General features: G+C 39.7%; 1 protein-coding gene across 2 annotated transcripts in view; it reads left to right on the top strand.

Moving 5' to 3' along the window:
* Window positions 1-20587, top strand: part of SH3KBP1 (SH3-domain kinase binding protein 1) — a 104857-nt gene that overhangs the window by 15053 nt on the left and 69217 nt on the right. The window contains exons 3-4 of one of the 2 annotated variants that reach the window (XM_015417617.1): window positions 3553-3627; window positions 10788-10984. In XM_015417617.1, the coding sequence (XP_015273103.1) occupies window positions 3553-3627; window positions 10788-10984 (272 nt within the window). Of the gene's footprint in view, window positions 1-3552; window positions 3628-10787; window positions 10985-16447; window positions 16507-20587 lie in introns of those variants that run through there. The other variant, XM_015417616.1, reaches the window with a different exon arrangement.

Below are 20587 nucleotides of genomic sequence, written 5' to 3'. Positions count from 1 at the left end.
GCCTCCCTGTGGGGTTGGGGTGCTCATACGGACGACACTTGTGTGGGTGCTCCATGGCAGCCCCTTTGGAAACGTCATCACATCAACTATCTGGAACTGCTGGCCGTAAAATTTGCCCTCAGATCCTTGCACAAACAGGTTGCAGGGAAAGCTGTGTTAATATTTACGGACAATACAACTGCAATGGCTTATATCAATCGCCAGGGCGGGACAGTGTCCAGATCCCTTTGCAGGCTAGCTATGGACATATGGGAAGAGTGCCTTCATCGGAATATCACTCTCCAAGCTGCCCATCTGCCAGGAACTTTGAACCAGCAAGCAGATTTCCTGAGCAGAGGAGGAGCATCGGACCACGATTGGGAGCTGAATTCAAAGTATCTCCTCCCTCTTTTTCAACGTCTGGGACATCCCCACATCGATGTTTTTGCAACTCGATTCAACAAGAAGTGTCCCATGTTTTGTTCCAGAGCGGGGTTGGACCCTCTGTCACTGGGGGACGGCCTGTTGATATCGTGGGCTCACAACTTTCTGTACCTATTTCCTCCGATTCCGCTGCTTCACAGGGTGTTGGTGAAAATACAACACGACAAGCCCCATTGTCTTCTAGTAGCCCCCTGGTGGCCTCGGCAAGTTTGGTTCCCGACACTGTTGAGGTTAGCCAAGGGATCCTTTGTACACCTGCCGCAGGAGTTGGATCTCCTCCAGGCTCAGGAGGGCCAGGTCCTTCACTACGATCCTCTGAGTCTCAAGCTGACTCTGTGGGAAATACGCTTTCAGTGATGGACGCTCGTATCAATGATGTCTTGTTGAACTGTCGTAAACTGTCTACTCGGACTTCCTACACAAGGAAGTGGAATCTATTCCTGCAGTATTTGAATTCCTCAAATCTACCTCCTCCGCCAGTGGATTTGAGGTCTATTTTTGCATTTATTTTGTCCAGAATGGACTTGGGTCTCAGTTTTTCGTCGGTTAAAGTGTATTTAGCTGCGGTGTCAGCTTTTCATCCATCTGTTGATGGGTTTTCAGTTTTCTCGCATCCTCAGACAAAACAGTTTTGTAAAGGCCTTATTCGCCTGTACCCTCCCCGTCGTCCTCCAACCCCGGCCTGGGATTTGGCTTTAGTTTTGCGTTTTTTGATGGGAAAACCTTTCGAGCCATTGGCCACTTGCTCTCTAAAATTGCTGTCACTCAAGACTGCGTTTTTGGTGGCCATTACCTCTGCTCGTCGGGTCAGCGAATTGTCTGCTCTGAGGTGTGATCCACCATACTTAAGTTTTTCCCCACATGGGGTTTCATTGTCTTTGGACATCTCCTTTTTACCGAAAGTTGTTTCGGAATTTCATTTACGTTCAGATGTAGTTCTGCCATCATTTTTCCCGTCTCCTGCTAATGAAGAGGAACGGAAATTGCATTCTCTGGATGTTAAGAGAGCGTTGTTGTTCTATTTGGGCAGGACTAAGTCTTTTCGCCAGTCTCCAGCTTTGTTTGTTGCTCACAGTATGCCCTCCCAAGGGAAGAAGATCTCTTCCCAGAGGCTGTCGAGATGGATTGTGGAGGTGATCAAGCTATGCTACGCTTTGGCTAAGAAACCTCTTCCAGGTCAGCTTCGCGCCCATTCTACGAGGGCGGTAGCAACTTCCACAGCTTTCCTGCGAGGTATGCCGTTGGAGGACATCTGCAACGCTGCGACTTGGGCTACTCCGCTCACCTTCGTGAAGCATTATGCCCTTGATGTCCGGTCTTCTCGTCGTGTGGCGTTGGGTCGGTCTATATTGCAGACGGCGCAGATGTAGGGCCTCGGCCCCTCCTCCAGGTAAGAGTTATTGCTTGCTATTCTCCCAAGGGTGTGATGCACAGAGACCACGAAGAAGATAGACAGGTTGCTTACCTGTAACTGGTGATCTTCGAGTGGTCATCTGTGCATTCACACCACCCGCCCTCCTTCCCCTCTGCTCTCGGCCCTTCATCTTGTTTCTTTGAAGGCTGTTGGGCGGCGGTCAGAAGGAACTGGCGGGATCTGCGTGCCCCTCCTTGGTCATGCGCAGTGGAGCCGGCGCGTGACCTGGGAGAGGCGCGAAAATCCCTTTTGCTAGCTACCGGTACCGAGAAGGTCAGCGCAGGCGCAGTATATCCCAAGGGTGTGAATGCACAGATGACCACTCGAAGATCACCAGTTACAGGTAAGCAACCTGTCTTTGACAGTACTTTGAAATGCTGATGCAATAACACTGGACTCTTAATGTATTGCTTTAATCTAAAACACACAAGTTTGGATGGATTAAATTGAGTCAGAAATAGACATTGTAGCACAAATGTGCACTAACTCTGAAAAAAGAAGTCACCCATCTAGCTTTCTAGTCCCCCACAACAATACTGACTGACACTTAAACATATCATAATATCGTGAAGATACATTTCCTGCTCCCAGTTGATGACATCAGCTGGCAGGCAGGTAGAAAAATATATAACATGAGTTTATAGATAGTTTGTAGAAGATATTATGGAAAGGTGGCAGGAACAGGGTGGGCTGTTTTTCATGTATATGATATCTCATATGTATATGGTTATCCCACTCCAAACTCAGTGGACAGCTTCCATGTTCTTTTGAACCTAGTAGCAGACAGATACATGGCCTTGCTTTTTCTCCCTTTGACATTAGAGGTTTTCCACGCTGTCCACATACCTGCCTGCCTGATGGAAAGGATCCTTTGTGGGAATGTTCCTAACAGTATTTTGATATTTGGGAAATAATCCAGATTTTTTATTTTTTTTTGCATTGACCTATCCCTCTACTACACTGTATTTTCATCTTGGAGGACTTTCTTCTGAGCAAGGGAAATTCTCATACATATGTTCATAATGTCTTCAAAAGTTCATGGTTGGGTGCAAGAGTGTGATGAGATTGAGTAACTGCAGGTGGTTTATGGATAATATAAAGAATCCATCAATTGAAACCATAGAACCAGAATAATTTCTAATCATATACATATACACACCCTTCCCTGGCATTTGGAAAGCTAGCAAGGAGGGTGGATAAAGGACACATGAATGATTCAAGCAGTTCAAATGAAGAGGAGTATCTTTTTTTCTGTGTTGTAGGCAGTGCAGGCATGTTATGTGCTCCTGCTTGAATTATCCTTGGAACTAAAGTCTTTGAAACATCTTTTTAATATGCCAGTTAAGAATTTTAAAAAGTTAAATTATATTATCAGAATAAAAGAGAAGCAGAAACAGTGGAACTTCTAAAATAAAAGTGTGGTTCTGTGTCTTTGAGTTAATGTTTTTACTTTTGACAAACCACTAGAGATTATAGGAAATGATAACTATTTATAGGATGACATAATCCATAACAAAATCATGAGATCTTCCTATTGAAAATGCATTTAGTGAAACTTAACTACTGAAAGTCCTGTTCTTCTGCTAATAAACCTTTCAATCCACAGCAAAGACTTTAAAAAACTATCCTTTCCTTTCCTATCCTTTCTTTTGCCATTATTCGATTTCTTGTACTCCCCCCCCCTTTTTTTTTCTTTTCTTTTGTTCTCCTGTCAGGAAAATCTGCCTTTGAAGGTACAATTGTGTATAAAGTGGCACCAACCAAGATTGACAACTACAGACGCTATAACAGTGAGTTAATTTTTAAAAATAGGGAATGCTAAGCTAAGTCTGCTCCTTGACTGTGTGCAATGTCATCTGCTATTGAATAACATCCACCCATTGCACTTGGCTTTGGCTATTCTGCGTGAATATTTTGTCTGTCTGTATGCTAAAAGTGAGTGTGATGCAGCCAATCCTATAGCCTGATGTATATGTGTACACATGTCTATACAATATTGAGGGACATTCAAGAAGGTATGGGGCATTACAACATAATAGAATTTATACTTTAGCTGCAATTAGCATACATTTTTGTAGACGAACCACAAACAGAACCCCAAACTGAACTGGGAGATTTGTTCGCGAACAAAAATTGTTCAAAGTACCTTTAAATGGGGTTTGCAGAAAGCCCTAAAAACAGCTTAGCAACAAGGAGCAGCCTGCTGCTCACCACTCAGCTGTTCTGGGCTATCTTGTACAGCCTGAAAAATAGCTGAGTGGTGGGGAGCACCTGCTCCTCACTGCTCAGCTGTTTTGGGCTATCTTGTGCACTCCATTTAAACACTCAGCTGTTAGTGCAGCTTTTGCAGGGAACAGAAAACAGGGGTTTAAAGGGACTGAGTCCACAAACCTCCATGAACTGCTTTAAAAGTTCATGGAAGTCCGTAATGGTAGACCCGTCATGAACTTCGGATCATGAACCACAAACAAGGCAAAATTTGTGACAAAATTTGCTTCATAGTTTAGTTTGTGCCCATCCCTAGTGCTATTCTCATCTTAATGTATGTGTTCCTTTAAAAAAAACACGTAAGGACCAATGTTCCCTCTAAGCTGTGGAGTCTTATGAGCAAAAATTCTACTTTGTGAGCTACCGACATTAAAGCTGTGAGCAAGTGATTTGGCTACTACATAAATTAGTTTGCTCGGGAGCCCTTCTTCCTGAGACAAAAATGTGTGAGCCAGAGGCTAAAAAACTGTGAGCTAGCTCACATTAACTCAGCTTAGAGGGAACACTGGTAAGGACATGTTCTAATTCAATAGATCATTCATTATTTTATTTATTTATTTCATTTATACCCTGCTGTTGTTCCCAATGGAGACTGAAAGTGGTTTAAATTGCTTTGCTCCTCCATTTTATCCTCAGAACAACCCTGTGTCAAAGCATAGGCTGAGTGTTTTTGTGACTGGCCCAAGTTCGCCCAACAAGCTTTCATTGCAGAGTGGAAATTCAAACTACCATATCCTAGTCCAGCACCTCAACCACTGCAGTATACTGGGTCTCTTAGAAAAAAAGTTAGATGTGAAGTATCCTTAAACGCATCTCTGTGCTGTAGTAAGTCTATGAGTCTCCAAATACCTTTACAAAAGCAGGAGGAAAAACTGATTTCTCTGAGTTGTTTTCATGATTTGCTAATCATTTTTAGACCCACCCAACATGTACACAGTAGACCCTCACGATTAGTAACTCATGATTTCATTTATTCCCAGTCCACAAACTGAGCACATAAGGGCACCAGAAAGAAAAGAGAGTGATACAGAATGTAGTAAAGAATAGTAATAAAACACTAGTTAGCACTTTATTGATATTACTGTACTGTGTCCAGCCTGTACTCCATGCCTGCCAACACCTATTCTCATACTTGCCAAGTGTTTTTAGAAAGTGCCAGGACCAGGTAGTGCTTTTTGAGTTTTTGTTGTTTATAGTATAATGCAATGCAGACAGTGGCTTTATGTAAAGTACTCTACCAGTGCTAACAGTGAAGTGGTATTCTAAAAACACAGTGGGACTTGATTATGACTAAATACTACAGGGCTTCACAGCTTAAATGCTTAATGCATCCAACTGGAATGTCTATTGAAGTCATCAGATTTTTCCGTTTTAATCTCTCTTAGTGTACACATGAGCAAGGAGCTCTCATCAGTTCTTCAGCACCAACTGTTATGGTTGAAATACTGTAGGTTAAAAATTACTGGACTCATGGGAGAAGGGCTCATGTAAAGGGATATATATGAAAAGAAACATTTTTTCCACTATTCCTTTCGCCATACGTGTGTTAAATGCCTTCAGAATGAAAACAGATACTGCTAGATGGGGGTTTCTTAGCTATCTCAATATCTGTAATTTTGTGTATATGCAAGAAAATATTTTAAACAATATGTTAACTTTAAAAGGCATCCCATTAAACACAGCGTCTGCCTGAAATGCTGAAAACCTACTATCAGAGTTTTGCATAACTTCATTCCCTGACATTTTATGGTTGGCTCTGCCTTCAATGGCAGCCTTTTCATGGTAGCGCCCATCACCCTGTGTCAGAATTCTAAAGGTGCCTACAGACTGAAAAAGTTGGTAGACCCCTGCTATACTTCCACCATGCCACCATCATAAATACTACATTGTTGAATTCTGAAGGATATTTTTTATGTTGTTACTGGGAGGCAGCAGACACCCCCTTTTTCCCCTTCCGGTCCTCCCTGCCTCCCAGTGTCCATGTGCTTTGATATTCCTTGTAATCCCAGGAACAGATCCCAGGAAATGGTAAGGGTATAATGTACTGTGATTTTGCCTTGGCTGCAGTCCGTTACTATATTATTACCAGCCACTGTCTTAAGAGCTGTCCAAAGGCAACTGGCCTTCGATCTATGCACAGTTCTGATTTTAAAGAGTAAAAGTTTCCCCCCCACACACAGTAAACAAAACATTACTGCTCTCATATATTTTCCCCACCTTCTGTGACACATTTTAAACATGGCTGTCTTAACCTCTCTCCTCCACTTCCAGTAATGTAGTGTTGAAGTAAATTTATGACAATGTAATAAATATGTGCACAGTGGTCATTTAAAGTGATTAAAATTATAATGCAGACAACTGCTAAGCACATAATTGTAGAGATCACTTAAAAGAAAAGAAAAACTATGCTTCAGGTCTTCAAATGTTATTTTTAGACTTGTAATAAAAGCTTTACTATGGATGTCATATGAAAATTACTTTATTTCCATTGTTTTATTGCACCTTTTATGAAATAAGCAATAAAACTGGAAGTCCTAAAGAAATTAAAATGAGCGAACAACTAAGGCAGCAGACAAAAACTGAAGCCAAAAACTTACAAAAACAACCTGTTGTTGTTCTGGAAAAAAGGAAGAATTGCCTGCATCCATAATGCCAGAAAGAGTCCCGACATTCATGTTGCCTCGCTTAATGTACGTTGTCCCATGTTACAGGAAACGGCTTATTCCCCTTTTATTCTGCATGATTTGTTGCCAAAGCTTATTTGTGTTAGAGAAAATCATTTATGCTTAAGAAAGGAAATGACAAAACAATTTTGGAGATTAAAACTGTGTCTCTCAGAGGAACATATTTTGGAATTACAAATACATCTATGAGATATATCACAAGACTGTAAAAACTTTAAATTGTAGTTTTGTAAATATGTCTTCTGATTTATAAAATAAATATAGCCTTCTTAAAGCAAAGTTGGTGTTGGACATTGGCACTTGGTAGTTGAAGCTAAATCAAAATGCAAGTTGCTTTGTTTTTTATCATTAGTTGGACAGTGGCATTAGATTTACAGTGTAATCCTAAACAGATTAACACTCGTCTTGAGCACTTAAAGTCAATTAGAATCATCTTTCCTACACCAGAGTTCTACCATCAACTTTAATTGGCATGGAGTAGTCTAAATTTTGTGCAAAATACTTTATTAATTAGTTTTGTTCATGATGAGCAACCATATTTGAAGCGTTTCTCCACACCAACTTTGCGTCTTTTGTTGTAGCATATGGCATGGCTGACTTCCATCAGTTAACTGACCGTATTCAGAAATACCCTTCATTTGATAGTGGATTGTATGGGCTGACTGTCTTATATGTGGATGGCTTCCTAGTTTGCATTGGTCTTCTTCTTCCTAACAATACTATGTTTTTAAAAAAGTAAAAGTAGATAACATTGGAATGGAAATATTGACCATTTCAGGCTCTTGATGATGATGCTTTCGATTTATTAATCGCTTTCCCCTCAAGTGGGCTCAAAGTGATTTACAGTTACACTTTTCGACAGGGGACTAACAATGTTCATAGGGGATAGGAAAGACAACATATAATTCATTTTTAATTGCACACGCTGTAACTGCACGGTGGAAACGTCTGTGGCTTGGATCAGTCATATCCCGAACAGCTGTGTCAACCGGCTTGATGCCGTTGGGGCTTCAGGACCCGTATGTCATATCGCCACACTGCCACTGCCTGGCCGGAGCATCCCACTGCAGGGATTTTTGTAGCCGAGTAGTTTCTTCTGCCTTTCCGATCCTGGAGCAGGACGTCCCAATCGACAGCTAACACCTTCCCACAGGGGAGTTGGTGTGCCCACCCTCTCTAAGGAGTGGTTCCCATTTTATCTACTCGCCAAGGCTTTCGAATCGCTGGGTGGACGATGAGCTGGGGACAACAGGCTGGCTGCTCACACCAGTGCGGGGCTCGAACTGACACAGTTCGGATGTTAAGACAGTGGGATATACCCACTGTGCCACCGCTCCTCTTAAAGGTACTGCAAGTTCTAGTGGGGTAGTTGTCCATTGAGGATGTTACATCAAAAAGGAGTCTTGTGATACCTGAAAAACTTAATGGATTTATGAAACATAAAGAATTTGTTTGGTATTTTCCTCCTATCCTGATTATATTATATTCATGTTTTGCAGATTATCTGTAAAATATGAAAGTAGGAAAAAGTCACATCTTTTTTTTTTTTCTTAAAAGGAACTTCCCCTAATACGGTGATGTCAGACATACATCTAATGCCCCCTAATACAGTGGTGTCAAATATACAGTCAAGCATACATCTGGCCTGCAAGTATCTGTTCATTACCTTTATTGCCAGATGACAGAGGCTGTGCATTATGTCCCTGTATACTGTCGCAGTGCTAACAGGTGGTGGAGGTGGGAGGGTGGGCATCAAGGAGATACATTAAGGAAATTCTAAAAGAGTGTTAATGTTTTAAGCATGTTTGTATTTTGAGTAAAAATAATATCATTAATTGGGTTTGCTATATCTCTCGTACCTAGCTTTACATTTTATGGCACACATGACCCGACCTGACAAAGTGACATTTATGTCACATCCGGCCCTCGTAACAAATGAGTTCAACACCTCTGCCCTAATACAAGACCTAGTTGTGGTCTGATTTGGCATACTTTTCTTCCTGGCTGACATATCAGATTAGACAGAAACTCTTAGCTGGCTCATATATTGTTATGCAACTATCTTTGCAGTGATCAATAGCTGTGAAGATAATGCCGGGTAAGAAATAATATCACTTTCTCTGGATTTGGTGTATATTTTTTTAAAAAAACCTGACATAAAGAGTAAGAAAAAAGCAGTCTTAAATGACAGTTGATATTAATGTAATTTGAGAAAGATTCATTACAATACACATTGATGATATAACTGTGGCATAACATGGAAATATATCAAGATGGGTAGCCATGTTTGTCTGTCTGTAGCAGTAGGAAAGAGTCCAGTAGCACCTTAAGGACTAACAAAATTTGTGGTAGGGTATGAGTCTCATGAGCAGTGACTCATGAAAGTTCATGCCCTACCACAAATTTTGTTAGTGTTTAAGGTGCTACTGGACTCTTTTCTGTGTCATGACAGAGATAACACTTTTATCATATAACTATAACATAATATAGACAACTTTCAAAACATGACCGTGCTGTGGACATTTGTTTTGTTTATTTTCTTATTCTTTACATGTGGGCACAATTGTTTCTCCGTATTTTAAAAAGGGTCAAACAAAAAATAAACACCATGGTAAAATTCAAGAGGTAAGTTAATACATCTCACCATCATTATCTCTGAGAAATCTCAATGTGTTGCAGAATTATGTGCTGATGCCAGCAAAATTCTAGAGAGTGTTGTTAGGGCATTGATTTTGAAGCGTCTGGTGGCTCACGTACAAATTGTAAAATTGCTGTAATTTGAAATGTTTGATTTAGATAAACTCAGTAGGGATTTTTTTATGGTGAAATATATTGCTAAAGCTAAGGTTAAATTAGGGGTCCCATGTTTCAGAGGTAGAGCAACCTGCTTTGCATGAATAAGTTTCAGTCATTGTCATCTACAATAAAAAAAAAATCTAAAGACGTAGGTGTTGGGGAAGATCTCTTTTTTTGCCTAAGAGCCTAGTGAGCCAATGTCAGTCATAATTAAAGTGCCCAGAGTCAGATGGACCAATGATCTGACTTTGTTTAAGACAGGGCCCATTTATATGAAAACATGGAAAAGTTGTCTATGAACTAGTTTGTGTGCTTTCATTTTGTAAATGCTAAATATTTCATAGCATCTTTGTGGCATACACAAATAATGTTTGAATGCATGTTGATAGCATACACAAATAATGTTTGAATGCATGTTGATAGCTACATAAGGTATTATTATTAAATGATAGGGTTTACCATATGCTAAATACTCCTAAAGAGAGAGAGTGCGCCTGAATTATGTATTGTGCTTGGCTGGCACAAAGAAGTTAGGTAGATCAACAATGTTTTGTTAGCTGTTCATGCTTTAATTCTCAGGATTTCAAACTGTATCATTCATTTGTTGCTTGCTCAATCTATGTTTCTGTGTGCCTTTAAAGGAAAAGAGTGAGATCTGACACCTTGAGCTTGCTTGCACAGGGGAATACTTGGTATGCATCCGTAGCAATACAGTATCTCACTGAAACTGTTCAAGTAAAACCTGTTTATCCTCTAAGATAATATAAGCAGAATAGCCTTTCTCACTGAGGCTACTGAAGCCAATCAGGCTGTCTGTTTTGATTTATTTTATTTCTGCATAGGGGTGTGGATGTGCGCATTTGTAACAAGATTGCCTCAGCTAGACAGGAATGTAATTAAAATGTGTTGGCAAGGATAATACTGCGCAGGTTATTAGATTGCATATTTGATTGACTAGTATTTAGCGTTCTTGTTCTTCCTTCAATAATATTGCCTAAGTAGTTTGACATGAGTTATACCAACATAAGGCCCAATATATCTGAATTAACTACTAGTACCTTCTGGATGGAGCTGATAGAGTAGCTGACTTTCCACTTACTTTAATTTTTCATTTTTAAAATAATATGCATTGCACATTTGTTAGTCAGAAGTAGATTCTTGACAAGAGTCATACATTTCTTTTTCTCTCTTCTGTCTCGCAGGCTTAAGAGATGCTGCAGGCTCTGAAAGTGACGGTGGTGACTCAAGCAGCACAAAATCAGAAGGCGCTAATGGGGCAGCAACAATCCAACCCAAAAAGGTCAAGGGGATTGGTTTTGGTGACATCTTCAAGGACAAACCCATAAAACTACGGCCAAGATCAATTGAAGTAGACAACGACTTTCTGCCTGTTGAAAAGGTACAGTCAGTAATTTAAGATCCTCACATATGTTTTGACATTTGTTTGTTTTAAGTTTGGCTGTTGGGTTTTATCCTCTGGTAAGGTCAAGAAAATGAATATTGGTAAATTGATGTAATTGATCATGCTAAGTGCCTAGAAGAAAAATCCTTTACACCAATGATGAACATCTGCCTTTCCTCTAGCTTTTTAAGAGAACAGTTCTTTAATATCTGCTTGAAGATTATGCGAATACTATTATGGTGCAGACTTAAATGTAGTTGTACTGCCTGTGGGTGAACTTTACAGAATTTTATTTAATAATTGAAGTGTTGATTTTCCAGCACCCACAGCAAATCAACTCATCCACCTTTCCTTGAAAGTGAAGTCTAACTAATATGTCCTAGCTTTGGCCTATTCATATTTTGGCACATCATGCAATATAATTGTCTGGCTGCTCATGTTTAATGAAAATTATTGCATGTAATAATATTGAGCAAACTTAATGTACTGGAACAAGTAACATCAGATGATAATACCCAATTAAAAAGTACAGATATTGTAGTAGGCAGGAAATCATGTGTGCAAGCATACTAAGCTGAGGAAGAAAAATTAAAAATGACAGATCTCAGAACAAAGATGGTTCAAATATATGTAATAATAGAGGAGGAAATGGATATAACATCTAGAGAAAAGGAACAGAGATTCCCAAGTATACAGTATCTGGGCCAGTGAGCAGAACAACATTGAATGGGTTCCTACCACATCTTTAGGTAGCTCCCTGAATACCCACATGACCAGGTCAGGGGAAGAGTGCCCAAGATTCCCACCAGAATTAAGCCAATGAACTTTTTTTTTTCCTTGAAATCCTGTGGCTCACGCCATTGGAAAAAAATCCTCCCAATGGCTTTTGGGCTTCCCCAGTAACTACACTCCAGTACTTAGATCACCACAGAAGCCCATGCATTTAATTAGTATCTGAGCAAATTATCTGTTCCAAACACATCCCAAGATGAGACTTTGATGGTAGGCTGTAGGACGTATCCTTATTCTGTTCGCATACCCCCGAGACATCATATGCATTTGAGTGCCTCAAGGTCCTGCTTTGTGTTTATGGTATTTGCTGTTAGCACTATTTGTGTTAGATTAGGTGTGTCACTTCTCCTTATATAGTTCCAGGAGAAACCATAAAATCTTTTTCTGCAGAGAAGAAATTGGGAGCAAGATGATATGTAAGAGCTTAAAACTGAGTTTTATTTTTTTCCTTTTTTAACTTGAAAACGGCACAGACTCTCTCAATAAGAGATCTGTTTTCTATTCATAACAGTCTAACCATGCAAACAAATGCCTGGTGAAGTTTCATAAAGGTTTCTTAGAAGATGATGAGTCTTGGAAAGCAATCAACTCCTCCAAGAATGTCCTTTTCTAAGAAATCATTATATCCTCCTTGGGCAAAGCTAATTTTCCAAACCAATGCATTTTGCTGTTGATTTTTTTAGGCCACAGAATTTAAAAATTGGTAGACCTCTTGCAAGTGAACACTATAGCTTCTTCAGCACAATTATCAACTGTAATGGACAGGAGGGGGATTTTATACAATATGTGTCACTGTGATTTATCTGAAGTAGAATGGGTTCAACTCCTCCTTCTCTTGGAAATATTGGTCTGACACAGTTAATTCCCAGCTGACAGCTGATTTAAGTGAACACAGGAATACTTCCTGAGTCAATGCCTATACAATCATACTCTTTTGAGATATGGCAGTATTGTTGGGGTATACAGTTTTTTTTTAACTTTACTTAATTCCCTGCCTATTTGCAGCAAAGTAATGGTATTATTCTGGTAAGAGATGGTTTCACTTGAAGACCTGTGAGCGTTGAAATCATAACAATTTTGTACCTCAACAACAGCATTAGTTTAAAGCAGACTGTGCTGAAGCAATGCAAGTAAGTTGTATTTCCACCATTTTCCAATATGCACCTTTGAGATTGCAATAATTACTGCTGCTGAAGCTAATGAGCAGCTAGTCCCAATCACATAGTTTCTGTGAGAAGACTGTTCATTGGGTAAAGAAAGTATCTGAAAGAAATATGGGAGTCCAGATGTATAGAAGACACAGGAAGTGATACAGTCCCCTGATGTAACAGTTCTTCAATCTAGAAGCTGCTTGAAAAGCCAATTTGTAATAGTTCAAAAAGTCAATTTTGTACAACTGAGCAATCATTATTTTATAATGATTTTTTGAAAAAGAAGTAAATACCTTCTCAATCCAGCACTGATTTGGAGTTAAAATGTAGGCTTGTGGATGAAAGAGGGGCTGCCACAAATGAATCTCATGGTTAGATCCCCTGCATAGCAGAAGGCTGAATTCAAGAGAAAGAGCAGAAAGAGAATCAAAGTCTGCATAGTTATAGGAATCTTTACTACGTCTCATTTTCAGGTGTGATTATCCACAAAGATGGGTGGCAAATTTGCATAGAGGTTAGGAGCAATGTTTGTTCATGTCATTATGCTGAGTTTATACTTCAGTGCCTTAAAGAAAAGAGTCCTAAACAAATGAGACTAAATGAAATAAAGCAAAGAAATAAAAACAAAATACCCAAACCCATGCTTTTGGATTTTAACTGAAGAAAATTTATAGTTGTATTTGCTGCTCTGCTGTTCAGAAGCATGCTTATAAAAACAAATTACTGTGGATTAATTTCAAAGGTTGCTAGTTTGTGGTTCAGTTTCTGAGACATAAGATTGTAAACACACACCTTTAGATCCTGATCTTGAAGAATGACCAGAATATGAAATAATCTTGGGTGTTTCCTGAAGACAACAAAATCATTTCCCCCCCTATACTAGAATTGGCCCTGGGTGGGCTGGAGGATCTGTATGCAGCCAGAATAGGTTACTAGTTGCATCACAAACCCCACCTCCAAACCAGATGAGACAACTGTGCTTCAGTAGTTCATTCTTGAAAGGGTTGCCCTACAACTGTGATGTAAGCTGTAAAAGTCAGCAAAACTGAGCACTTTTAAACCAGGATGGCACCAGGGAATAACAATATTCCTTTCCAATGGTAACATTCATAGTTATCTGGATTCACAAGAATAAATGAATTAGAAAGTGGGCCCAGTGCTTATGTGGAAGTGCCCCTAGTTGCTGATTCAAATATTATTGGATGAGCTAACATTTCCCAAGTTATTTGACACAAATAATGATTCTGCATGATTATTATCTTTAAATTGTATTGGAATGTATTCACTGTTTTATTATAATGCAAATTTTGTAACTAGAATGAGAACCTGGTTACATGATCATTTTTCTATCCATCTAGCTTTTGTTCAGTAGTAGTGAAAAAAGTGCTTGTTAGAACTGGAAGGGATCATAATAGTAAGGAAGGGATAATAGTAAGGAAGGGATCAAAATAGTAAGGATTTTGAATTGCCCTACCCCATAGAATCCCTTTTGATGAATGGTAGTGTCAAAAGTTTATGTGTGTGTGAGAGGGGGCCAGACTAGATGCCATGGCGCCTACAGGTCAGAACTATAGACACTAACATGTCTAGTTTGTCTCAGAGAGTGTAGGGAATTTTGGAATATTATTTGAGATGAAGACTGTGTAACATTAATACTTCTGTTTTGAAATTAGCTCCAGTAAGCTCAGTGAGACCTAACTACCACTTAAATGAGTTTAGAATTTCAGCCTATTATCTACTTGTGGTGTGAGCCTAATTGTGGTCTGAACTCAATAGGAGCAGCTGAAAACCGAGCCGTCCTTGTATGCGTAGTTTGTGAGGTTTGTGAAGATCATGGCAAAGAAACAAAACCCACTGATAAACTTCTGTATTTATGCAAAGGATTTTCATCCCAAAATTCTGGGTGAAAAATGATTATCAAATATACAAGTGAATTCCAAATAAATTCTGAAGAGCTACTTAAATCATAACCTTGATTAACTTCAGGCATTGAAACATAGCTACCATAATGCATACACATTGTGGATCTTCAGCGGCCTCATTTGCCATCACACCAATCCTGCCTGGGTAGTCAAGCTTACAAATAGACAACCATAGTCCATAGATTTTATGTAACTTGTCCTCATCACTATGGGTGCATATAAACTCAGGTCTGCCAGTTCCAAGGCTGGCATTATACGTACTGGTAGAAATGATGAGCACTGGAAATATGCTGTAAAGTTATTTAGCCATTTAGCTGTTGGAAAACCGGAAAGATGTACTTCACCAGAGCCTCGAATTGAAAGTCATATTTAGGAAACTGGGTTTGGTGATTCATTGTGGGTGGCATCTTGCCCTGTGTGAGTCAAGTCTGAACCTGTTCCACTGCATCGTTTTGAGCTGAGTGTGTTGCTGCTGAAGGTGCCCATTGTGTTTCTGTGTAAGAAATCAGTGTGGGGCCGTCATTATTTCTGTTCATTAATTTTTTGATATTCCATTTCCTACAACATGAACAAAAGAATAATAGCATTTATCAAATTGGTATTGCATAAAAACATAAGAAGAGCCCTGCTGGATCAGACCAGTGGTCCATCAGCATCCTGTCTCACACAGAGTCCAACTAGTTCCTCTGGATGGCCAACAACAGGGCACAGATTCCAAAACCTTCCCCTGATGTTGCCTCTTGGCTCTGAGATTCAGAGGCTTAGTGCCTCTGAACGTGGAGGTTCCTCTCTCTCAACATGGCTAGTAGCCACTGATAGACCTATCCTCCATGAATCTATCTAATCCCCTTTTAAAGCTGTTTATTCATGTGGCCATCACTACATCCTCTGGCAGTGAATTCCACATTTGAATCACTCTCTGTGTAAAGAAGTATATCCTTTTGTCTGTCCTGAATCTTCAGTCCATCAGCTTCACTGGATGACCTCGAGTTCTAGTGTTTTGGGACAGGGAGAAAAATTTCTCTTTATCAACTTTCTCTACCCCATGCACTATTTTCGAAACCTCTACCATGTCCTTCCTTAGATGTCTCCTTTTTTATAGTAGCAATACAGAAGCCATTTCAATTACATAGTAACAGCTTATTTAATTAAAAATAGCCATCCACATACCCACCTCTTAATGAGTCATTCTGCAGAGAAATCTGATCCTTTGGGGTATGCGTATCTTAAGGAAGAAAAAAGATTATTTTCCTCTGGATTTCTTTTTGATTAATTTTGTTTGAAAATATTTTTCTCACTGGGTGGTTCTGCGGAAAAAATATCTCCCTTTTGCCAGTGTTGACATTTTAACCTCTCCTGTGTGTTAAGCTAAAAGAAACCCAGCTTTTCTTGGTAAGGAAGGAGAGGAAACCTCACTATAGTGATGTATCCCAAACTGCGAGAAATTCCAGGTTTCCTGTGAAATAAACAAGTGCAAGCTTTGCTTTCCTCGTAACTCATTGGTCTTAACTGTGACTCAGTTTTAGGCTTGGTCTCTCAGACTTAGTGAGCTCAGCACTTAGGAGGAAGTGGGAGGAGGACTCCCAGTGAAGCTCTTGAATGCTGCTTAGTGTAATCTCTAGAAGAGCAGCTTTGCTTCACAATGGGAGAAGAGGTATGCCTGCCTTTAAATGCTTCTTTTTTTGCTTATTTCTACAACTATGTTGTAACTCACGTAACGTAGAGCACAGATGTTTGGCAAGAGGGCCTTTGACTAAATGTGTCATGGCATAGAAATGATGTGTTAAAAGTGAGAGACTTTTCACTGGAGTCTTAGAATGGAAAACAGCTCCATCTGTGCTTGTGAAGTAATAAGTAACATATTAAAATAAGTTACTCCTTTGCAAAGGCAGGACGCCCTGGAACTCTTTAGCTGCATTGCTCTTCCCTTTTGATCTGTAAATGTATACAGATGTTTTATAATACCCTTGATTTAATGTGGGCTTTTTGGGGGGAGGGGGGAGAACTGCCTTAAGACTTGCTGTTTAATATTCTCTCTCTCTCTCTCTCTCTCTCTCTCTCTCTCTGTTGGAAAAGTGTTCATACACTTGTGCTGATTTTTTTGAGAGTACAGTAATGTCCGTTTCCAAAATTAGTTAGGTATATTGAAGTTGTTGGTTTCCAGAAAAAAGATTTTTGAATTATTAATGTTGGTAAGCTTTTTGTACTTTGTGCTTGAAAAATAAGACATAATTATGTCTGCATATGAAACCTAGTTGTCATGGTAAAATTAATTTTTCATTACAATTGAACAGTTTCTACCATTGTACAATGAACAAACTGCTAATATACTATATGCCAGTCTCTTAGTGTAATTTTATATCTTTACGACACTAATTCATTTTGTGTATATGAGTGTGTTTAAAAGCAGATGTTTCATCTTCTGCTTGAAACATGGAATGGAGCTACATAGTTCCCAGTGTGCCATGTGTCTTTCCTTTTCCTGTTTGGAACAGAACAAAAGAGAATGGAGTGGATGTAAGGATAGCATTTTAACATTTTGCTACATATTGAAATGTCTGAAATATCCTTGAAATATTTTGAACATATGAAGTGAGAAATAACATACAGTCATTTTTTAAAAATTAACATTGATAATCATTGTTAGAGTAAGAAAGAACACAATCCCTCAAAAATAAAATCTACAAAAAAGGCCTTTGCAAGCCTTATTGGAATGCATCTGTTACATTTTTATTCCAGCATTCTTACAAAGAGCTCATGCTGGTTAATCTAGTCTTCCTGTTTTATTCTTACAACACCCCTTTGAGGTATGATCAGCTGAGAGAGAGTAATTGGCCCAAGGTTATCCAGTTAGCTTCTTGGCTGATGGGGACGAACAAGGCTCTGCCCAGTCTTAGACTGACACAATAATGTCACAGATTACTGGCAGTGGAAAATATGTGTGAGTCTGTATCTGAGCTCTTGCTATTTCCATTTCAAAGAGAACTGTGAAAAGTACCTGGAGGACTGTGTCCATAAGCATTCATTCTCGCTGCAGTGATATAGAAAAAAGTGGGCTAATACTGAGAGTTTCTGGGCAACCCTTTTGACAGGACTGCTGAGATCATAACTGGTAGCCCTTGTGCCAGAGTGCTTCCCACTGCTGTTTTGGTGCTGGCTTTATTGCATCATTTTGGCATTCAGCAGATTTCCTAGTCTCTGTTCAAAGGATCAACTGTGTGATAATCATCTTGTCTCTGGACGTGGCAGTCACAGATATTAGAATCACATAATCATCAGTTTGCGTTCCAGCTACAAGTATCTTACAAATTTCTGTCAGTTTCTATTCCTCTGCATAACCTATGGAATAAGTTGACACTTGGATGGAAAAATGTGTGGGTTGTCTGTTTCCTTTTCCATGAACAATTGTGCTGTTTTCCATAAATATCAATCTAAAAAGAAAATAAAAACTAAAGGTGGGCAGAAAGCAAGAAAAGGTACTGGTGAGAAAAAGGAATACCAAACCAACCTTCTAGAATAGAACTCAGGAAACTGAGAAATAGTTGTAAATGTAAGCAATGAAGAAGTAAAGTCAGTGTATTTGAGTGGAAACATTTTATGTATTGTTGAAGATGCATATGCTTATTGTTAGTTAATTTAGGATAGACCTGTACCCTGATCTTTAGTTGTAATTAATCCACATTAAATATAATTTAATTTAGTGCAATGTTAAAAGCAATGTTATAGCCCATCACCTAAAGAAAAGTAAGGTAGGTATCAGGCAAGCCTCATGGGGGAGAGTGCATTCCAGAGGTGACATACCACCATTGAAAGGCAGCATATAAATGTTTTAAGTAAAATAAATAAATGGATAAATAAACCTGCCAGAGAATTATATGTTACATTTTTAAAAAATAAAGTTTTGCTCATGAATGGATCAGATGTATGCTAACTTTATTTCCTCTGAGTGGTTTATAAATATGAAAAATGAATATATGTTTTGAGGACTCAGGAGAAAAAGAGCTGACAAATCTGAATACTGAAACACTGTTGACTGTGTGAGAGAATTACATTACCACTGCACAGAATGTATCTTTTCTGGAAATATGTTCTACCAGTACTTGAATATATGGTGTCAGAGGCTTTTTTTTAAAAAATGTGCTTTTTCACAAATAAGCCTTAAGACACTAATGTCACAGCTTAAAAAGAGGCTCCAGGATACTGACATTCAGCTGAACCTTGCTGATTCTCTGAGCCCTAATTACCTAGTTCAGAATGAAGGCAGACACTGCCTGTTTCTTCTAGTGTTTAGGTCTATTTAACACTGTAGGCATCTTTTCTTGATTCAATATTTGTTATAGCTGGTGTTTGTCTAGTCTTGTATTTTAAAAGGGAGCTGTGCATCACCAGGGGTCTTTTCGTAGAAAAAGAGCTGCAGGAGCTCATTAGCATAAGGTATGCCAATGAGCTACTGGCTATTAGCATAATAGCTCATTAGCATATGTCATGTCCCCTGACATCACAGGAAGTGATTTCAGAAGGGGAAGCAAAGGGGGGGAGGCATCTTCAAAAGCCTCCCCTTCCCTTCCCCAGCGGGCCTGTGGGGGGGAAGCGAAGAGAGAAGGGGTTTAAACTTTAAACCCCTTCTCACTAGAGTTGGGCCACAGAAGGAGGAAAGAGGGAAAGAAAGAGAGAGAGTAGAGAGAAGAAAAGAAGGAAGGAAAGAGGGGAAGAAAGAGAAGAAAAGAGGGGATAAAAAGAGAGAAGGAAAGAGAGAGAGAGAGAGAGAGAGAGAGAGAGAGAGAGAGAGAAGCCAATGTTGGATCAGGCCGATGGCCCATCTAGTCTAACACTCTCACACAGTAGCCAAAAATACTAGGTCCCATTAGGAGGTCCACCAGTGGGGCCAGGACACTAGAAGCCCTCCCACTGTTGCCCCCCCAGCATCAAGAATACAGTGCATCACTTGCCCCAGCCTGAGAGTTCTTATCTATATCTTGTGGTTAACAGCCACTGATGGACTTCTGCTCCATAGATATTGGATAAACACAATTGCCTCTTGAAGCTGTCCATGCTTGTAGCCGCCGCCACCTCCTGTGGCAGTGAATTCCATGTGTGAATCACTCTTTGGGTGAAGGAGTACTTCCTTTTATCTGTTCTAACCTGACTGCTCAGCAATTTCATTGAGTGCCCACGAGTTCTTGTATTGTGAGAAAGGGAGAAAAGTACTTCTTTCTCACACCCTGCCTGATGCTTTGCCCCTCTCCCCCCCTCCCCACGGCAGACCCGTGCCAAGATTTGTGCTTGCTGCAAAACTTGTAGATCAGCTTCACAACTGGCCAAGCTTCTTATCTCTCATTAAGATGTATACCTACATGCAAGGGCATGAGTCATTTACAAAATCAAAATGGCTAATTGGTAACTGGGGTTGCCAGGTCCCCTCTGGCTGCTGTTGGGGGTGTGTGGGGGTTTAGGGTTGCCAGTTCCAGGCTGGGGAATTTCTGGAGATTTGGGGGTGGAACCTGGGGAGAACATGGATCTCAGTGGGGTAAGATATCATAGAGTCCACCCTCCAACACATCCATTTGCCCTAGAGGAAGTGATCTCTGTAGTTTGGAGATGAAATGTAACACAAGGTCAGAAATTAAAACATGAGAAGCAGCGTATTATTTAAAGCAATGGGGAAAGTGCTGTGGCAAGCAGAGTCCAGACCACAAATGGACAGGGCCCAAGTCAGAGAATGAAAGGAGGGAAAG

Source organism: Gekko japonicus, unplaced genomic scaffold (genome assembly GCF_001447785.1).
Source record: "Gekko japonicus isolate JY-2015 unplaced genomic scaffold, Gekko_japonicus_V1.1 scaffold18, whole genome shotgun sequence".
NCBI lineage: Eukaryota > Metazoa > Chordata > Lepidosauria > Squamata > Gekkonidae > Gekko > Gekko japonicus.
Note: the sequence above shows the minus strand (reverse complement) of the source record. Positions and strands in the feature narration are given on the sequence as shown.